Raw genomic sequence first — 20,171 nt, 5'->3', positions numbered from 1 at the left:
GATGGTATACATAATAAAATAAATAAAATGTAATAGATAAAATTTCAAAAAGACTAAAATGTAACAATAAAATCTTCCATATAAAATGAATGTATATAAAATGCATAAATGTGTAGAAATGTATATAAAATCCAGAGAAGATCACTCATAAAATTAAACAATCTGAAATAAAACAATTTAAGTCAAATTCGACATTAAGACCTGACGGAATAAAACTCAATTTCAAAGATCCATCTGGATTCGGCTTGACTCAAAGTTCTGATCTTGTTGCTGCCCCTCCAGTGGGCTTTAAATCTCTCCAACCCCCCCCCCCCCCCCGAATTTCAACAGTTTTGGATCTTTGTTGTGTTTTTCAGCAAAATGTTTAGACACACTATGTTTAGGGAATCCCTTTTTAATGTTTTGAGTATGTTCTCTCAAACGCTTCCAGAGGGGTCTTTTTGTGCGCCCTACGTACTGGAATTTACATGGACATTCCAGCATGTATACCGCTTCTTCTGTCCTACAGGATATAAAATCCTTAATTTTATAAGATCTTCCTGTAACTGTAGAGGTAAATTCTTCTCTCTTCTATTACCTATGGTGTGTTTACAAGCATAACAGGTTTTACAAGGATAAAAGCCTTTTCCTTCAAAGAAGCTTAAGAAATTTTTCTTTGGTTCTTCAATAATATTTTTAGCTACTCTGTCTCTTAAAGTGGGGGCCCTCCTGTACACAAATTTAGGTCGCTCTGATAAAAATGAAGCAATAGTTCTATCAGCTGTCAGTATATTCCAATGTTTACATATGATTGTTTCAATTTTTCTATGTTGGATATTGAAATCCAAAATCATTAGCGGGTTTTGAGAGAAAGACTGTTGTGTATTAAAGTCTTCTTTATTTTCCAACAATTTTTTCCTTTCTAGCTTTCCGACTTCTTTAATTTCTTCTATAAAATTTTCACATTACTGTACCCCTTTTCTCTGAATCTCAATCCTAGTGTTTTTGCTTGTTCTTCATAATCACTTTGTTTTGAACAATTTCTTCTTATTCTCATGAGTTGGCCTTTTGGTATGTTGACCAGCCACGATTTATGATGGCAACTGTTAATGGGCAAATAACTGTTTCTATCAACAGGTTTGAAGTATGTTTTCGTCTGTAGAGTATTGTCTTCATACCAGATTTCTAGGTCCAAAAAGGAAATTTTATCTTCTGTGATTTCCCATGATAAATTGATGTTTTTTTCGTTTTCTGCCAGGGTATTTTTGAATGTCATTAAACTCTCACGACTTTCAGACCAGATGATAATCACGTCATCAATGAAACGTTTGTAAAATAATAGTTCCTTTGGCCTATTTTCATATATGGCTGACTCCTCCCATCTGGCCATATATAAATTTGCTACGCTCGGCGCAAATTTGGCGCCCATCGCAACACCGCGTAGCTGTTTATAGTAATGGGAGTTGAACCAAAAATAACTATGATTGAGACAATATTCCAAACATTTCATAATAAATTTTCTTTGCTTATATTTCAAATCGCTAAAATTCCTTAATGCCCATTTTGTGGCCAAAATCGCCTCTTCGTGATCTATAATAGTGAACAAACTGGCTACATCCGCTGTGTGAATGTAGCTGTTATGAAGAACAAGCAAAAACGCTAGGATTGAGATTCAGAGAAAAAGGGTACAGTAATGTGCAAATTATAGAAGAAATTAAAGAAGTCGGAAAGCTAGAAAGGAAAAAATTGTTGGAAAATAAAGAAGAAGAATTTAATACACAACAGTCTTTCTCTCAAAAAGCTTCTTTGAAGGAAAAGGCTTTTATCCTTGTAAAACCCGTTATGCTTGTAAACACACCATAGGTAATAGAAAGAAGAGAGAAGAATTTACCTCTACAGTTACAGGAAGATCTTATAAAATTAAGGATTTTATATCCTGTAGGACAGAAGGGGCGGTATACATGCTGGAATGTCCATGTAAATTCCAGTACGTAGGGCGCACAAAAAGACCCCTCTGGAAGCGTTTGAGAGAACATACTCAAAACATTAAAAAGGGATTCCCTAAACATAGTGTGTCTAAACATTTTGCTAAAAAACACAACAAAGATCCAAAACTGTTGAAATTCTGGGGGGTGAAGAGATATAAAGCCTACTGGAGGGGCAGCAACAAGATCAGAACTTTGAGTCAAGCCGAATCCAGATGGATCTTTGAAATTCAGAGTTTTATTCCGTCAGGTCTTAATGTCGAATTTGACTTAAATTGTTTTATTTCAGATTTTTAAATTTTATGAGTGACCTTCTCTGGATTTTATATACATTTCTACACATTTATGCATTTTATATACATTCATTTTTTATGGAAGATTTTATTGTTACATTTTAGTCTTTTTGAAATTTTATCTATTCAATTTTCTGTTTCAAGTATTTTATTAAATAATGCAAGTGAGTAACAACGTTTGACATACAGAATAATGCAAGGTAATGTAATCAAAGCTCGGTAACAGAGCATGACCAATAACTGTAACTACAGCAAATCGTGAGGGTTAGTAGACAAGGGGTGGTAAATGGGTTGTCACGAGAGAGTAGTGATTGGCATTACCAACCCACCGGCACCCCATATAGGGATCACACTGTGCCTAGGTGGGGAGGCAAAACCAACAAATTGTTAAACTAAAAGGGAACAGTACCCAAGTCTACCGTATCATGTGGGAAAAGGCAGGGGGATGAGAGGATCCTCACGGGTATCTACCAAACAGGGAAAACATAGGCTACAGTAAGCCAGAATGAGGGAACAAGTCGAACGGGTAACCTGTAAACTGTAGTTAAAATGACAAGGTAGAACAAACTCAGACGTTGTAGGAGCTACAACATATGTATGCAGAAGGAAGGAAGCAGGGCGTGGGGGGGACAGGGAGAAGGGGGTAACAAGAGGGGACAAGGAGAAAAGGGGAAGGGGTAGAATGAGGGGGAAGAAAAAAGGATCGCCGGGGGGGGGGCCAGTACACAAGGAGTGGGGGTTTTGGGTCCCCAGGTTTGGTTCAGGGCAGCAGTAGGGAGCCATCAAAATTGGGGGGGAAGAAAATTGTCAACCCAAGGTTGCCAGATTCTATCATATTTCTCGACTGTATCCGTCAAAACAGCATCGATTTTGGCGTGGATCATAGCGTTGGTGATTCGGTGTTTCACTTCAGTCAACGGCAGGTGTGGGGATTTCCACGCTTTGGCAATGGTTTGTTTAGCCGCTGTTGTGACCTGTAGGAACAGCTTGTGGCGAAATTTGGACACATTATCCGGTTTTACATTCAAGAGAGCCAGTAGAGGGTCAGACGAGATCGGAACGTCCATCAGGGTGGAGAGAATATGGAAGATGGCCTGCCAAAACTTTTGCACCAATGGGCAAGTCCACCAAATGTGCAAGTGTGTGCCTGGCTCCAGGCAACCTCGAAAGCATGTTGCGGAGTAGGAGGGTGAAAATTTTGCAATGCGTGCGGGTACTAAATACCACCGCATCAGCACTTTGTAGTTTGTTTCCGAGGCTACAATATTTTGTGAGGCCGTCTTCGTTGATTGCCAGATTTTGGACCAATCTTCAACATCTATGGCGGACCCAAGATCCTGTTCCCACTTAGTAGTATACGCGGGAGGAGTACGGTCGGGGGAGTCAGTGAGTCTGGTGTATAACGAGGATATGAGGCCCCGGGCATGTGGGTCATGGAGGCAAGTGTGTTCAAAAGAAGTCTTGTTGGGTAAGGAAGAGTCAGTGTGGATACATTTGGCCAGGAAGTGCTTAATTTGTAGGTAGCGAAAGATTTCCGAGTTCGGTATATTGTGAGATTCACAAAGCATTGGAAAAGGCTTAAAGGAGTTGAACGTGATCATGGAATGTGCTCTGAGAAGGCCAGCGGTCACCCAATTACGGAATGCCGATGGGGCTTCCCAGGCTGGGGGGAAGGATGGGTTGTGTAGAAATGAAAGCAGGGGGTTATGGGGGGATTGGAGCTGATACTTAAATTTAAGGGTATCCCAAAGACGCAGGGAATGACATAGGATAGGATTCGAAACAGACCGACGGTCCGACGGTGTCAGCCATAATAAATTAGCAACAGAGAGGGGATCGCATTCGACCGCTTCGAGGGACACCCATAGGGGGATTTCATGAGCAGCATGCCATTTAGTCAGCTGAGCTAATTGGGCCGCCTGATAGTACTTGGCGTATTGTGGGAGACCCAAACCGCCTTGTAGTTTGTGAAGATGGAGGATTCGGCGTGAAACTCTAGGTCTGGTCTTACCCCAGACATAGGAGAAAGTTCGTCGTTGGATTTGACGGAGGTAGTAAGAGGGGACACCAATAGGTAGCACTCGAAAGAGATACAAGATTTTAGGCAGGATAGCCATTTTGGTAACGGTGATGCGTCCCAGCCAGGCAAGAGGCAGGGAAGACCAGGAGTTCATCAATTTCGTAAGGTGAAGTAGCATGGGTGGATAGTTGGCTGTAAAAAGCTCCCGGGGGTCTGCTGTCAACTTAATTCCTAGATAGGGCAGGTAGCCGGTCGCCCAGGAAAAGGGGAGTACCGTTTGTAGGTGGGAGAGGAGAGGGGGGGGTAAGGAGACATTGAGCGCTTTTGATTTAGTGGGGTTAACAACTAGGCCCGAGATTTTCGCGAACTGTGTCAGGGTGCGAAGAAGATTAGGGGCAGAGGTGAGAGGGGACGTGAGGAACAAGAGGATATCGTCTGCGAACAGACATAGTTTGTGGTGATGACCACCCAGTTCAAGGCCTTTGATATCAGGATTGGCGCGGATTTTGAGGGCTAGTGGTTCAATTGCAAGTGCAAAGAGGAGAGGGGATAGGGGGCAGCCTTGTCTGGTACCGGATTTGATAGGGAAAGTAGAAGATTGAAAACCAGCATAACGGACAAACGCTGACGGGGAAGAATATAGCGAGGAGATCCAGGAAAGAAAGTGAGGACCAAAACCCCATCTGTGCAGTACAGTTTGTAAGTAAGACCAAGACAGAGTGTCAAATGCCTTTCTGATATCGAGGGAGACAAAGCATGCAGGGATGTTACGACGACGGGCAAGATAGGTAAGATGTATGGCCCTACGCACATTGTCTCCAGCTTGCCGGCAAGGGATGAAGCCTGTTTGGTCTTTATGGATCAGCGATCCTATGATCGGGTTAAGGCGTGTAGACAGTATCTTGGTCATCACTTTTATGTCAATGTTAAGAAGAGAGATTGGGCGGTAATTGGACCAGGAGGAGTCATCAGCTTGTGGTTTAGGTATCATGGAGATGGCTGCTTTGAGGGAATCCAGGCCAAAGGAGTGGCCTTTAAGTATAGAGTTGTAAGCCTTAGAGAGCATGGGGGTTAGGAGGTCAGAAAAATGTTTGTAGTAGGATGCGGTGAAACCATCAGGGCCAGGCCGTTTGTTAAGCCTAAGGCCTTTGATCGCATTACTAATTTCCAGATCTGTGATAGGCTGTTCCAGGGCTTCGCGTTGAGAATCAGATAGAGTGGGCAGGGTAATGTCAGAGAAAAACTCGGAGACTTGGGAGTCAGTTGGGGGCTGAGACTGGGAGTATAGTTTGGTGAGTTGTTGGCGAAAGGTTTCAAGAATTTTGACGGGGTTGCTAGTGTGGGTTGTGGGGGAAGTTTTCAATCGGATCGGTTTTCGGGTGACAGTGGCATTGCGAAGAGAAAGGGCAAGGAAGGTGTCAGGTTTATTCGCTTTAGTATAAAACTTATGTTGGGAGCGTCGGATCTGTTTTTCGGCTGAATCAGTCAGGAAGAGGTCTAGTTCCAGAGTGGCCTTGTCAAGAATTTTCTTATTTTCAGGGGTGGGGTGAGCTTGGAAGCAGTCATGGGCCTGGGTAAAAGCGGAGTCTAGGACTTGATAGGTTCGGCGGCGTTCCTTCTTACGTCGGGAAGCTAAGCTGATGAGGGTGCCTCTGAGTACAGATTTGTGGGCTTCCCAAATCGTGAGTGGAGTAACGTCAGTGGTGTCATTGTGAGTGATATAGTCTTTTAGTGCAGCTGCTACTTCAAGTCGATGGGCAGGGTGAGTAAGAAGGGTATTGTTCAAAGACCAGGAGAAAGTATGTTGTTTAGGGATGAGGGAATCGAAAGAAGAAACGACTGCCTGGTGGTCAGACCAGGGAATTGGTAAAATAGAAGATGCCAAGAGAGAGGGAGAAGTCGCCACGGAAGTGAGGATATGGTCTATACGCGAGGAGGTTTTGTGAGGATTAGAATAAAAAGTGTATTGTCTCCTGGATGGGTTGTGTTCACGCCAAGTATCGACTAAGGAATGAGTTTGGAGTAGATGCTGAAAGGTGAGTCGATGCGGGGAGTGAGAGGGTGCCAGAGGAGATCGGTCCAAAAAAGGATAGAGGACCTGGTTAGAGTCCCCACAAAGAATAGTCGTACCTTTCTTATGATGGTCAACAATTTGAAGAAAATGAGAAAGAAAGGAGTTTGGTTTGGAGTTGGGTGCATAGTAAGATGCCAGGGTCACGTCTGTGTCCAGTAAAGTGCCAACTAGTATAAGGTACCTACCCTCAGGGTCCGCAATAGATGTATGAAGCGTGAATGGAGCAGTCCGATGAAACGCTATCAATACCCCCCTCTTCTTGACAGTGGCAGAGGCTGTAAAAAACTGAGGAAAAGAAGCAGTTAGGTAGTTAGGGGTATGTGAGGCAGAAAAGTGAGTTTCCTGCAAACAGGCAACATGCACATCCAGCGAGGCTAGCGAACGGAAGGCCTTGCGGCGCTTCTGTGGGGAATTAAGACCCTGTACATTAAGGGTCAAAATGTTCAGGGCGGCCATGGGTCAGTAGGGAGAGAATAGCCACACTCAGAAAACGTGGATAAGGGAGTCGGAACCCCCCGGCGAGCAAAGGGAGGGGAAGGAAAAGACAGAGGAAAGAGGATCGCGGAGAAGCACCGGGAGGGAAGGGAAGGGGACAAACAAGACTTTGGAGTAGACAGGGAGAGGAGTGAGGTCAGGGGGAGGGAAGACAAAAACAAAAAAAAAAAAAAAAAACACAAAATCTTTCCGTCAGTGCAGAGATTAACTGACCGCACTGAGGGAGACGAGCCACCTCTGGAAGTCTCCAAAAGGGAGGGTTCCGGAGGTGAAAAGGAGGCAGCAGTGGCAACCGACAGGTGACACAACCGCCATTAAATATTGCTAGTAGACAAGATGTGTGGTGGTGACCAGGGGATACTTTCAATAGCAAGCAGGTAGCAGTAAAAAAGGGCCTAACTCAAAACAAGTCAAGTAAGTTCGGCAAGCAGGAGGAGGAGCCTCAGGTGGGGCTAGTGCCCGCAAAACTCGAACATGGCAGGTAGAGTAGGGGATCCAAGAGGTAGCACAGTGTGGGACTTTCAGTCCATAGAGTCAGCAGAAGTTGGTATCGGGGAAAGAAGTCGGCTCCTCTTAGGGATAGTTGAAGTGGAGGTGGCAGGTTTCTGCGGAGAGCGCGATGCAGAGCGTCTGCGCTGCGGAGGGGGTGCAGGAGTGGATGGTGGTGAAGGTGGAAGCAGGTGCAGCTCCTGAAGAAGACACCGTAGCTCAGCAGTAGTTTTGCAGGTATGCTTGCGATCTTGATGGGTAACTCGTACCGAAAACGGAAAACCCCAAGAATATACGATGTGATTCTGCTGGAGGGTCTGCAGCAGGGGTTTAAATTCTCTGCGTTTAGAGATCGTGTCTTTGCAGAGATCCGTGAAAAGTTGGTAGTCATAGCCTTGAAATTGAAGGACGCCCTTGCGTCTGGCGGCCTGCATGAGCTGCTCCTTGGTTCTATAGAAGTGTAGTTTTGCTATAATGTCCCTGGGTGGACCCTCGGGTTTGCGTGGGGCCAGGGCTCGGTGAACACGATCCATTTCCAGGCGTTCAATGGGGATAGAGGGTGAGAGCTCCTGAAAGAGTGCCGTGATGGTGGACTGCAGATCCACCACGGTTTCAGGTATCCCCCGGATCCTGATGTTAGAGCGTCTGGCCCTATTTTCCTGATCCTCCAATTGGGCCTGCAGGGCCTGATTTTCTTCTCGTAGGGCTTCCAAGTCTTCAGAGTGATTAGAGATGCATACTTCAAGTTCGTCGGCTTTAATTTCCAGATCCGAGGTACGTTGGCCTAGCTCCCTGATCTCCCTAGTGAGCTTATCTGTGATCTGTTCTGAGGTGTGCTTCAGTGCCTTCTGGAGAATGTGCTCAAAGTGTTGGAGGAGTTCAGACTGTGGGGGACCATAGGTACCGACCCCCTGTGTAAGCGGAAAGTCCGTATCAGACTCACCTTCGTCAGGGTGGGGTAGGGCAAACCTGGGAGTCCTGGAGGTGCCGGAGCCCGAGCTGGAGGCTAACGGTGATGCCATTTTGGTGGAGGCCCTCACCAGGACATCGCGGATGTTACGGCTTTTGAGCTTAGATTTGGCGCCCCCTGACACCATGGTGGGGTGGAGGGTGTTTGAGGTAGGCTGAGAGGGGTTTTCAAGTTAGGTGCGAGGCGGCTGGTCACCGATGCAGGCGGCGGGGTGTCACGCGTCAGAGCGGAGCTCAGGCAGACATGGCAATCTCACTGAGTCCCTCACATGCGCCCCCTCAAAGGATAGTGATAGCGGAACTAGTCAGCGTTGCTGGGCAGGTGATAGTTCATCCAGTATAGGGCCCATTAGCAATGGACTGGGAATTAAGTGCGGCAGCGGGGAGGAGGAAGTCTATGCTGACTGGTTTGGGGGTAGAGGCTGTACTAGGTGCAGTGAGTCCACAGAGAGAGCCCCGAAGAAATGGAAGGCGTTGGGGCCTAGTAAAGATGGCAGCCGGCTGCTGTGGGCCCTGTCTGGGAGTGCTGGCAAATGTCCTCCCTGCACAGTGGTGGCGGTGGGGGGGTGCTGCGGAGGTCACAAAAGAGGAATTCAGGATGGCCGAGGGCCTGATGGGACACCCCCCCACAGATGCGGCCTGCGCAAGTCCGGGGATCCGGTTCGCGGTTAGGCCGCGGGTCCCGCCGATCGGCAATTCGGCCTGCCTTCCCTGCCTATGGTCCACGGGCTGCGGATGGGGCTGCAGGAGACCCGGAGGGGATAGCCCTAGGCAGGATGGATCGTGGATGCGCCGGGGCTCCGACTCGCGGATCGCGGCCTCCGGCAGGAAAGACCGCGGCTTCAGCCGGCAGGTAGGCCTCAATGCTGCAGAGGTAGGCGGAGGGCCCCCCGGGTGTCAAGAAGCGGCTGGGCAGGTGCAGATGCATACGGGGAGCCACCCCAGTGATCTATTCAATTTTATTTATTTTATTATGTACACCATCATGGATTTTATATTGTTATTATAAAATTATGTAATGTTTTGTTCATCACGATTCCCCTGCTGATCTCATATTGGTGATATATATATATATATTTTTTTAATATGTGAGGTATGACATTCTGTAGCAACCTCATTCATTCAGCCAATTAAATCGGACGATATTCATAGATGTTTAATGGTACTTCAGAGGTGTATCCATTTGTAGGGTGGATGCATACTCTATATAAAAGTGTTAAATATCGGCAGCGAAATGGTGAATGAAATCCAGCTGAACGTTTCCATGACCACAGCTATGCTATAAATACCGGCAGCGAGTCACCCACGCTCACATCCCTTGAAAAAGTCACGTGCGTAGTGATGCAACGCGTCGGGAGGAGCCGGGTGACGTCACTTCCGTGTTCACAGGCGTAACCGGAAGTTGTATCGCTTTCAGCGTTCTGTTTGTCTGCTTTATTTTATTCATATGTAAGTGCATCCTTTTTTTCTATTAAATTGGTATCGATGATACTGCACCATGAGCGTTTTATTTTATATCCCCATGAGGCTGAACTGCTCTGAGTGATCGTATTACACACCGGAGGATTCAAATCGTATCGGGAGATCAGCGTGTTTGCGGTCAACAGCAACAACAGTCCCGCTGGAGAGGATTGTGGTCAGAAGCCTGCAGGGGAGCAAAGAATCTTCACTTGGAGATTACACACATGTGCATATAGTGTGTGTTAGAGGTAAGCGGCCACTACACACCCTTTGTGTCTGAGATTGGATCGGTATCCAGACGTTTTATGTTACACTTCACGATTGGTTGATTTAAACATTGGTTGAAGATTCATTCACAGTAATAGGATCTACGTTTTAGGACTGTGTATTTTGGGACTTTTTTGTTTTGATCACACAGTTTCATTTCAGTAATATTTTTCCACACCATTGATTGAATTGTTCATCGATTTGGGACTTGGTACATATATATTTTTTTTAAACGTTTTTTTTTTTGGATATTTATTCAATTTATTTTTCTCACGGTTGACTGCATAATTGATTTTGTTCATCTATTTTAGGATATTTATGTTTGGAGATATACATCTTTATCATAGTGATTCACAGATTATCATTTGGATAAGTTTTCACAATTTGATCACCTTGAAATAGCGTTGATCATATTCACCATACACAGTACAATTTTGTTTATCGATTTTGGGAAACTTAAGTTTGGAGATATACATTTTGTTCACAGCGATTCACAGATTATTATTTTGAATATTTTTTACAAATTGACCACTTTGAAATAGCGCCGATCATATTCACTATACACACCACAAGAATATGGGCACCGAGGCTGCACGAACATGGCTGACGATCTACAGCACAAAAGGCTACAAGAAAATGGCGGATCCCGGGGGGCCAGGGGGGACCCCAAAAGCACTGAACACAATCTCAGCAGGAAGGAGGGCCCTGGCAGGAGCCCCCACCAGGTAGAGCTCCCTCCCAAAGGTCGATCCCCCCCCCCCCAATCGCTAGCTCGACGCCCCAGACCGACCTAAAAGGTATAGCCACCCCATAGGAGGGAGGGGGGTGTGGGCAAATGGGGGGTAACAAGTCCGCAGAGGACCACAGAGAAGGGAGGGATGCTGCGTGGGAAGAAGGGGAACCCGGGGGTCCGACCATCCCAGGGAGGGGCCCACGTCCACCCCAAAAACCTCCAGGGTTAGAGGGGGGACAGCTACATACCATACCAGGAATAGAGTGGGCACCGCTCCTGACAGACCACCGCTCCATCGGAATAGGGGAAGCTGTTGGCAAGGAGGAACGCTGCATCGTATGCGCCCTCATGGGACGTTTAACTCGCAGGCCAGCCCCTGTCTAGTGGGGCTATGTCGCGGCCAAACTAACATGGAGCTGAGGCCTTGCTGGCCAGACTAGGGAGACCCTCTGGATCTAGATTATCCAGTCCATCACCCAGTCCGGCAGTTGACAGTAGATTCTCACAAAAACAAAATAACAAATGTAGCACCCTCCTAGGTAGGTGCTAGGTAAATTATAGGTTTGCTCCATCTGCTTATCAGGGTAGCCTGATCAGCAGTTAGGCCTGCTCATTGTGCTCAGTGTTTATTCATCTGGTCTGAGGGAGTGTCCCCACTGTATCCTAAAGGGAGGCCAATGATACACAGGCTTTTGTTACCGTCTCAGTGGGTGTGGGTTGGCACACGGAGAGGTGCATCATGGGATAGAATATAAAAGCCAAGAGCACATGAGGCAGGGTGTCTTTGGGTGGGAATCCAGGTCCCAGGAGGAGGGTGATGGTTTGTTTCTCCTCTTGTCAGCATGGAAGGTGGTCACAGGCAGTCAGCCTAGTGGACCAAGTGTGTGATGCTGAGCCGGGAGGTCCAGGATACTGACAAGTGGAGCTGAAGGCAGAGCAACCCAGGGAAAAACAGTGTCCGTGAGTACCAGGAAGCTTGCCAGGGGTCTGCCAAGGAAGGGGACCACTCCAGTGGAGAGTCAGTGGACAAGGGGCTAGCATGTACGGGAAGTGAGAAAGGGGGTGCCAAGTCAGGACCCTGAAGAGAAATTCAGTCAGGAACCTATTTACTACTTCACTTCAGTGGCAAGTTGAAGCAGCGGCCTTGCCGCACTCATTACTGTTAGTGTCCTCAGAAATTGTGCATAGTTCAAGTTGGAGTATCCCACTCATCCCTTCTCCCATCTAAGTTCTAAAATAAAACACAAAAAAACAAATCCCCTGGACTGTTCATTGTCTGAGCCATGTCTTGAAGTTATACGTTTTACGGACTGTTGCTATGGGTAACCCAGGGGAATCCACACTCAGCAGCTCCCAAGGGGGCAGTGCCACACAAAGATAGTAAAAAAATTCAATTTAAAAAGGTAAAAGGAAAACATTTCCAGGACCAGAGATCCCAGCAAGGAACTAAGTTCTTACTCCTGACTAGTCAGAAAAAAACAATGCCTATGGCTGAGAGTTGGGAGTATACCCACTGGGATTGCCCCATAGGTGTAGTCAAGCTTATTCCTGCCTAGTGTCCTACTCCTGTAGGGGCAGCATAACCCAATGGTCAAGAAGATAAAGAGCTGTGTCCGTCAATGAACAAAAGAGAAATATATATATTTTTTTTCCCTTCTTGAGCCACTCCTTTTCTATAGGATTAAGGCCTGGAGACTGACTTGTCTTAAGGCCATGTGCTTCTGCTTGATCCTCTCCTTTGTTGCCTTGGTGGTATGTTTCGAGTCATTGTCATGCTGGAAGACCATTCCACCACCCATCTTCAGTGTTCTGGCTGAGGGAAGAAGGTTCATCCAATATTTTACAATACATGGCCCCGTCCATTGGCCCCTCAACGTGGCAAAGTCGGCCTGTACCTTTAGCAGAGAAACAGCCCTAAAGCATGCCAAAAAGCTCAATTTTGGTCTCTGAAGTTTGCCAGTGAACATCTAAATGATTCAGAGGATTGGGAGAGTGCTGTGGTCAAATGACAAATGAGACCAAAATTGAGCTCTTTGGCATTAACTCAACTCGCCGTGTTTGGAGGAATAAAAATGCTGACTATGACCCTAAGAACACCCTTCCTACAGTCAAGCATGGAGGTGGAAACATTATGCTTTGGGGCTGTTTCTCTGGTAAAGGTACAGGCTGACTTTGCCACGTTAAGGGGCCAACGAACAGGGCCATGGATGGTAAAATCTTGGATGAGAACCTTCTTCCCTCTACCAAGGCAACAAAAGAGTGGCTCAAGAAGAAGCACATTAATGTCATGAAGTGGCCTAGCCAGTCTCCAGACTTTATTTCTTTAGAATATTTATGAAGGGAGCTGAAACTTCGAGTTGCCAAGCAACAGCCAAGAATCCTTAGGGAATTAGAGAAGATCTGTAAAGAAGAATGGACCAAAATCCCTCCTGAGATGTGTGCAAACCTGGTAACCAACTACAAGAAACGTCTTACCTCTGGTGCTTCCCAACAAGGGTTTCTCCACCAAGTACTAAGTCATGTTTTGTTTGAGGATCAAACACCTGTTTTACTTACTGAACTGCAACTCAATTTATAACATTTGTATCATGTGTTTTTTTCTTGATTTTTGGTTGTAAGTAGGCAAACCCACAAAATCTGCAGGGGATCAAATAATTATTTTCCCCACTGTATAGAGAATCTTCCAATAGGCACCATCAGTTCTGGTGACAGCTGTCTAAGAGAAGATTTTCCTCACTTGGAAGAGATTTCCTCCTAACACACCCCGTAAAAAAAAAAAAAAAACAACAACAGGTTCTAACTATACTCTACTGCAATTATGCAATAATAATAGCTAAAAATGTGTGCTCCCAAAAAGAATATACTTCTAGATTTCCTTTAAAACAAAATAATGCAACATAAACAGGTGCAGGGAAAGCTACTGGTCTTTACCTGCAAACACAGATGATACTTGGGTAGTCTGCCCAGGCTTGCTGTTTAACGGTTTTGCAATGATCAGTTTTGTAATAACAGCACCAGAAGACGAAGCAGGAACTTTCTTAGCAATCTGAAAAACAATAAGTTGACTATGATATGAGCCTATGTCATATTGTACATTAAAGAGGAACTTCACCATTCCCCCATTTATTTATTTTTTTACATTCACGGCTTACCTGATGCTAGGTTCTGCATGGTTCAGATACTCACCCACTCAGCAGATGCAGAATTGCCCTGCTGAAATCTATTTCCCTGCAGCCATGTCTCAAGTCCCATGCTGCCATTTTCTCCTGTGACGCCATCAGGATGATGCTGGCTCTTATAGGTTCAGACACTGCTTCCCAATGACATGCAAGTAAGCCCACCCTCTCCTCCTTTAATGAATGGAATGATGATATGTACTTTACCTAAAAGGGACACTAAACAATATTCTTATTTTTCAAAAATTATACATATACATCCACTACTTAATGGCCCTGTAATCTATTTTTTATGTTTCTTACTGTACTTTCCTGCTTCCTTGTAACGTCCTCCATGAGCTCCTCTTCGTTTCCCCGCACTTTCCTCTGTTTGAAAGAAGCAATGCACATAACCTTCAATAATGTGCACTGCTCTTTACAAACACTACAAATCCCATAGTCAACAGTCCATCTTTGCTCTTACTTATGGTGAAACCATAGATAAAGAACACAGCCACCTTCTAACAGAGTAACGGAAAAAAAATGTTTGGAAATTTGGAGGGAGCCGAGAACAATAGAAGGTAGAGCTGCACGATTAATCGCTAAAAAAAAAAAAAATCTCGATTCCCGAGACACTTGTTGCTTACAAGTTAAAATCAGTATTTTTTTTTACTAGAAAATTACTTAGAACCCCTCAAACATTATATATATATATATATATACACACACATTTTTATATATATATATATATATATATATATATATATTATTTTTTTTTTTTTATCAGAGACCCTAGAGAATAAAATGGCGATCGTTGCTATCTTTTATGTCACACTGTATTTGCGCAGAAGTTTTTCTTAGGGACAAAATAAGCTTTAATAAAACTTTAAAAAAATTAAACAGTAAAGCTAGCCCAATTTTTTTGTATAATGTAAAACATGATGTTACCCCAAGAATTGTGAGAATCGTGATCTTTATTCTAAGCAAAAAAATTGTGATTTTATCCAGAATCGTGCAGCTCTCATAGAAGGTTTTTTTTTTAGTTAGAATACATACTTAAATAAAATATATTATTAAAATTTAAGTTGTGTCACTTTAGGCAAAGCAGTCACTAATGGTGGGCAAGCTGGTCTAAAAGGTGAATGCAGATTTTTAAACATTTTTTTAACATTCCACCACCAGATAAATACGTTTAAATTACTAGGATTTTAGGGCAGAACTTAGATTTTTGGGTGATGACTCTTAATTCATGTCTCAACCCTACAATATACAAACATCAAAAACAAAAAGCACAACATTTTGTATTACCACCCTCAATTTTTAAGATATTACCTAAAAGGCAAAAGGAATTAACTTGCTGATTATCTTACATGAAGCGAAGGCGTTACTGGCAAGATTTGGGGCACGTAGGGGACAATGATGCAAACCGATGACTGTTAGCACTTGTACATATGGGTTTCAGTAGAAAAAACAAAATACAGAAATTGGTATGTATATGGGTGTGAGTCTCGTGCTGTCTTGAGGATTGTAAGTCAGGATACCCTTAATGCTGCGTGTACCAGTTACTGTAAACCATACAGTTGTAAGATAGATATGAGTGGGGGGGGGGGGGGGGGGGAAGTACCGCGCTTCAGGGAAAATTTTAATGTAAATTAAAAAGATAAGTATTATAATCATTGTGTATATAAAATCAATATTGAATGAATAAATATACACTGTGATAGTGCTGAATAAATCTAGTGTAATGTCTTCTCTAAAAAATAATAGTATAGATCTCCAATAAATCAATAAATCTTAAAACCCCTCATTTCCCGAAAATGAATCTATAAATATAAAGTGCAAAGGTGCATATACATTTAATACATAAAGGTGCTTATAGTGTTATCTGTATTAATACCAAGTGTTTAAACATATTCATAAAAAAGATGACATTGAAGTGTTCAGTGCACAAAACATCAACAAGTAAATAGTTCTGTGTATTGCACAATATAGAAATAAAGTGCTCCAATCTTTAGAAGGTGCTCGAGTGTCCCAAAGCAGATAGGAGATACAAAGACGGTGCTCTTCCTTTTCCAGGTGTCACAATCTTATTACCTCCCCTGAAGAATTCACGTGAGCGGACGTGACATAACGCGTAGGGCAGAACACTGGAAGTGACGTATAGAATGCGGAAGTAAGTCCCACAGCTGATTGTATACGGGGAAAAGGCTAAGAAACTTCAGTTTTTATGTGAGTTAATATTGTGCAATACACAGAACTATTTACTTGTTGATGTTTTGTGCACTGAACACTTTACTGTCACCATTTTTATGAATATGTTTAAATACAGATAACACTATAAGCACCTTTATGTATTAAATGTATATGCACCTTTGCACTTTATATTTATAGATCCATTTTCGGGAAATGAGGAGTTTTAAGATTTATTGGAGATCTATACTATTATTTTTTAGAGAAGACACTACACTAGATTTATTCAGCACTATCACAGTGTATATTGATTTATTCAATATTGATTTTATATACACAATGATTATAATACACTTATCTATTTAATTTACATTAAAATTTTCCCTGAAGCACTGTACCCCCCCCCCCCCCTCATAAAAAATAGAGAAAGCTTTTCAAGTATGTAGTGAGGGTTTTACTTAAGTGTAGCGTGTTTCCAGTGAGTTCATTCCAGGTCAGGAAATACCATTAAGGCTAGGTTTGCACTAGCCCACACTGTGCGTTTCGGTTGTGGGAATCGCATTAATTCCCGCACCCACAACGACCCACTGGTGAATCGCACTGCTCCTGCGAGATGCGCAGGGAAGTCTTTCATTCTGAAGAGCATCCACATGCATCTCAGCCCGCAGTGTGATCGCAAATAGGGGAACTGCAGAGAAACCGCATGATCAAAAAAAATGCAGTTTCTCTGCAACGCATTTTTAAAAAGGTTTTTTCCCCCCTTTTTTGTGCGGTTCACACGGCACAGTAGCCCATTCAAATTAATAGGCTGCTGTGCCCAAAACAAACGCGGGCCACATGGCCTGCACTAGGGTGAACCTAGCCTTAGGGCTTGCTGGCCCACTTTTATTTAGAAGGAAAAATAACATTTTCCACAAATGAAAGGTTATCTTTGCAGGGGTTTCCACCATCACTTCAAACACGAACGTAAAAAACATCAGCTTCCAGGTTTGCTCTTGCATTGCTGCTACTCAGGCCTCAAGCCTGGGCCTTTTGTCAGATCCTACAGCTTATACCACCACACTGCTGAGCCTCTCAATCAGATCTCTAAACCTTTGCAACTCCCTGCTGCATTGGACTATAAAGGGTTTGCACATCTGCATGCACACACAGCCTGCTGGTCTCTGGTAAAACCTGGACATGAGGGGTAGAGGCATTTTCTCTACCAAAGCTCTTCAAAGCCTCTGGAATTCAGACCCCAATCCTGCTATTACAGAGCCCAGGAAAATGGGATTTTTGACTTACCGTAAAATCCATTTCTCTGATGTTCATTGACGGACACAGCTCCTGATCTTTATAACCATTGGGTTATGCTGCTCCGTACAGGAGTAAAACACCAGGCAGAAAAAGAATCTGGCTACGCCTATGGGCAGTCCCAGGGGGTATACTCCCTCTCTCTGCTATAGGTACTAAATTTAGTTACAAGCAGTGTCAGAAGAATTACAACTCCACAGAGGGGTGGGTGCTGTCTCCGTCAATGAACATTAGAGAAATAGATTTTATGGTAAGTCAAAAAACCCTTTTTCTCTTTCGTTCATTGACAGACACAGCTCCTGATCTTCATACCCATTGGGACATCCCAAAGCAGTGTTAAACATGAGGGGTGGGAATAGCAAAAAAATTCTCAAGGCTAAACAGTAGCCAAACAGGCAACAGGAGCTCAACCAAAACAACAGTAGCCCACCTGAAAAAAACAATACACCCTCAAAGAGGATCAGATCCTCTTAACCGCAGCCTGCAGCACCTTGCGGCCAAAGAAAGCATCCACAGATGCCAACACATCCAATTTATAAAAGTTTGCGAAAGTGTGCACCGACGACCAGGTGACCGCCTTGCAAACCTGCGTCACTGACACCTGATGACAGAAGGTCCAGGAGGCACTAAGCGCCTGAGTAAAGTGAGCTTTGACTGGGAAAGGAGAAACCTGACCCCTGATGAAATAGGCCTGAATAACCATCTGTCTGATCCATCTGGAAATGGTCGCAGAGGAAGCAGACAACCCTTTCGGGGCCCATTCATGAGCACAAATAGCTGCCAAGTACTCCCTAATTAGCCGGACCACATCCAAGGCATGCAAGACAATTTCCTTTGGATGTTTGGGCCTGGGACACAGGGAAGGCAACACAATGTCTTAATTCAAATGAAAATCAGAGACAACCTTTGGGAGGAACGACGGACAGGGGCGAAAAACCCACCTTAACTCTGTGAATCACCAGGTAAGGTGAAAGACAGTAGAACGCCGCCAGTTGCAACACCCTGCGTGCAGAGGTAATAGCCACCAAAAAACAACCTTCTGAGACAACGTAAGCAAGGGAATCTCCTGAACGTTCTCAAAGGGAGGCTTCTGAAGGAATGAAGGCACCAAATTGAGGTCCCAAGGCAGCAACGGAGTCCGCACTGGAGGAGCCAAATGTAGGACACCCTGAAGAATGGTACGCACCAGGGAGTGCGTGGCCAAGGGTCGCTGGAAGTAGACCGCCAAAGCCGACACCTGGCCCTTGATGGTACTAAAGGACAATTTCTGTTCAAACCCTTGTTAAAGGAAGGTAAAGATCCAAACCACTGAGAAGGAGTGTGGATGAACTTCAAAAGAGACTCACACCACGCAATGTACGTCTTCCATGTACGATGGTAGATCTTCCTAAAGTAGATTTCCTAGCTTTTAACAGTGTAGGGAGACAGACTTAGATAAACTGCTTATCCTTCAGCATCTGGCGGTCACCAGCCAAGTCGTCAAAGCCAGCGACTGTAAAGTAGGATGGAGGATTAGTCCTTGGGACAGCAGATCCTCCCTGAGAGGAAACCTCCAAAGAACGTTGGCGACCACCTGCACCAGATCAGCATACCAAGCCCGGCGAGGCCAGCCGGAGCCATTAAGATGACCGGAAACCATTCTGCCTCGATCCTGTGTAGATGTCTTGGCAGAAGCTTGAGAGTAGAGCTGCACGATTCTGGCTAAAATGAGAATCACGATTTTTTTGCTTAGAATAAAGATCACGATTCTTTCACGATTCTCGGCGCAACATCATCTTTTACATTATATAAAAAAACAATTGGGCTAACTTGTATTTTTTTCCCCAAAAAACTGCGTTTGAAAGACTTCTGCACAAATACCGTGTGACATAAAAGATTGCAATGATCGCCATTTTATTCTCTAGAGTCTCTGCTAAAAAAAATATATATAATGTTTGGGGGTACTAAGTAATTTTCTAGCAAAAAATACTTTAAGAGTTTAAACTGCTCTCCCTTACAGCCGGAAGTTCATTCCTTTTACAGCTGTGAGAGCAGAAAACGGCTCAGTAAGAATTGAGGACATGCAGTTTTTGCAGTTTTAAGATCGTCAGGGGGGGTGAATCGAGATCGCGATTTTTTAACGATTAATTGTGCAGCTCTACTTGAGAGGTTTAAATCAGACGATACTGACCCCATGGGGGGCCACCAGCGCGTTTGTGGCATCTGCCTGAGGATCCTGTGATCGAGCCACAAACCTCTGCACCTTTCTGATGAGCCGAGACGCCAACAGATCCAACTCGGGGATGCCCCACCGGAGACACAACTAATGAAACCCCTCCGGATGAAGGGACCACTCCCCTTGGTCCCATGCCTGCCAACTGAGCGATTACGCCTGCCAGTTTTCCACTGTGTACGGCGGGGAGGGCTGGAACGATCCGTTCTGCCTTCCTTAGAATGCCAGCTACCTCCAGAGCCGCAAGGGCACTTCATGTGCCCCCCCTGGTAATTGACATAAGCAACGGGCGTGGCATTGTCCGATTGAATGCTCACTGGACATCCCCGAAGACGATCCGTCCAATGGTCCAGACAAAGTCTGATCGCTCAGAGTTCCAATACATTGATCGGTAGTCTGGACTCTTCCAGTGTCCAGATCCCCTGAGCAGAATGTTTGCCAAGGATGCCTCCTTAGCCGGACAGGCTGGCATCCGTAGTGATCACTGTCCAATACAAGGGGAGGAAGGATTTTCCCAGACAAAGCGCTGGATAACAAAGCCGCCATATTAGGGACT

At 44.6% G+C, this 20,171-nt stretch overlaps 1 protein-coding gene across 1 annotated transcript in view; it reads right to left on the bottom strand.

The window, feature by feature from the left end:
• LIN54 (lin-54 DREAM MuvB core complex component) overlaps positions 1-20,171 on the bottom strand; it is a 145,312-nt gene that overhangs the window by 108,843 nt on the left and 16,298 nt on the right. Inside the window, exon 3 of the mRNA XM_082243338.1 lies at positions 13,697-13,811. Coding sequence (XP_082099464.1) covers positions 13,697-13,811 — 115 coding nt within the window. The remainder of the gene's footprint in view (positions 1-13,696; positions 13,812-20,171) is intronic.

This window comes from Pelophylax lessonae (assembly GCF_965119305.1).
Source record: "Pelophylax lessonae genome assembly, chromosome: 1".
Taxonomy (NCBI): Eukaryota; Metazoa; Chordata; class Amphibia; order Anura; family Ranidae; genus Pelophylax; species Pelophylax lessonae.
Note: the sequence above shows the minus strand (reverse complement) of the source record. Positions and strands in the feature narration are given on the sequence as shown.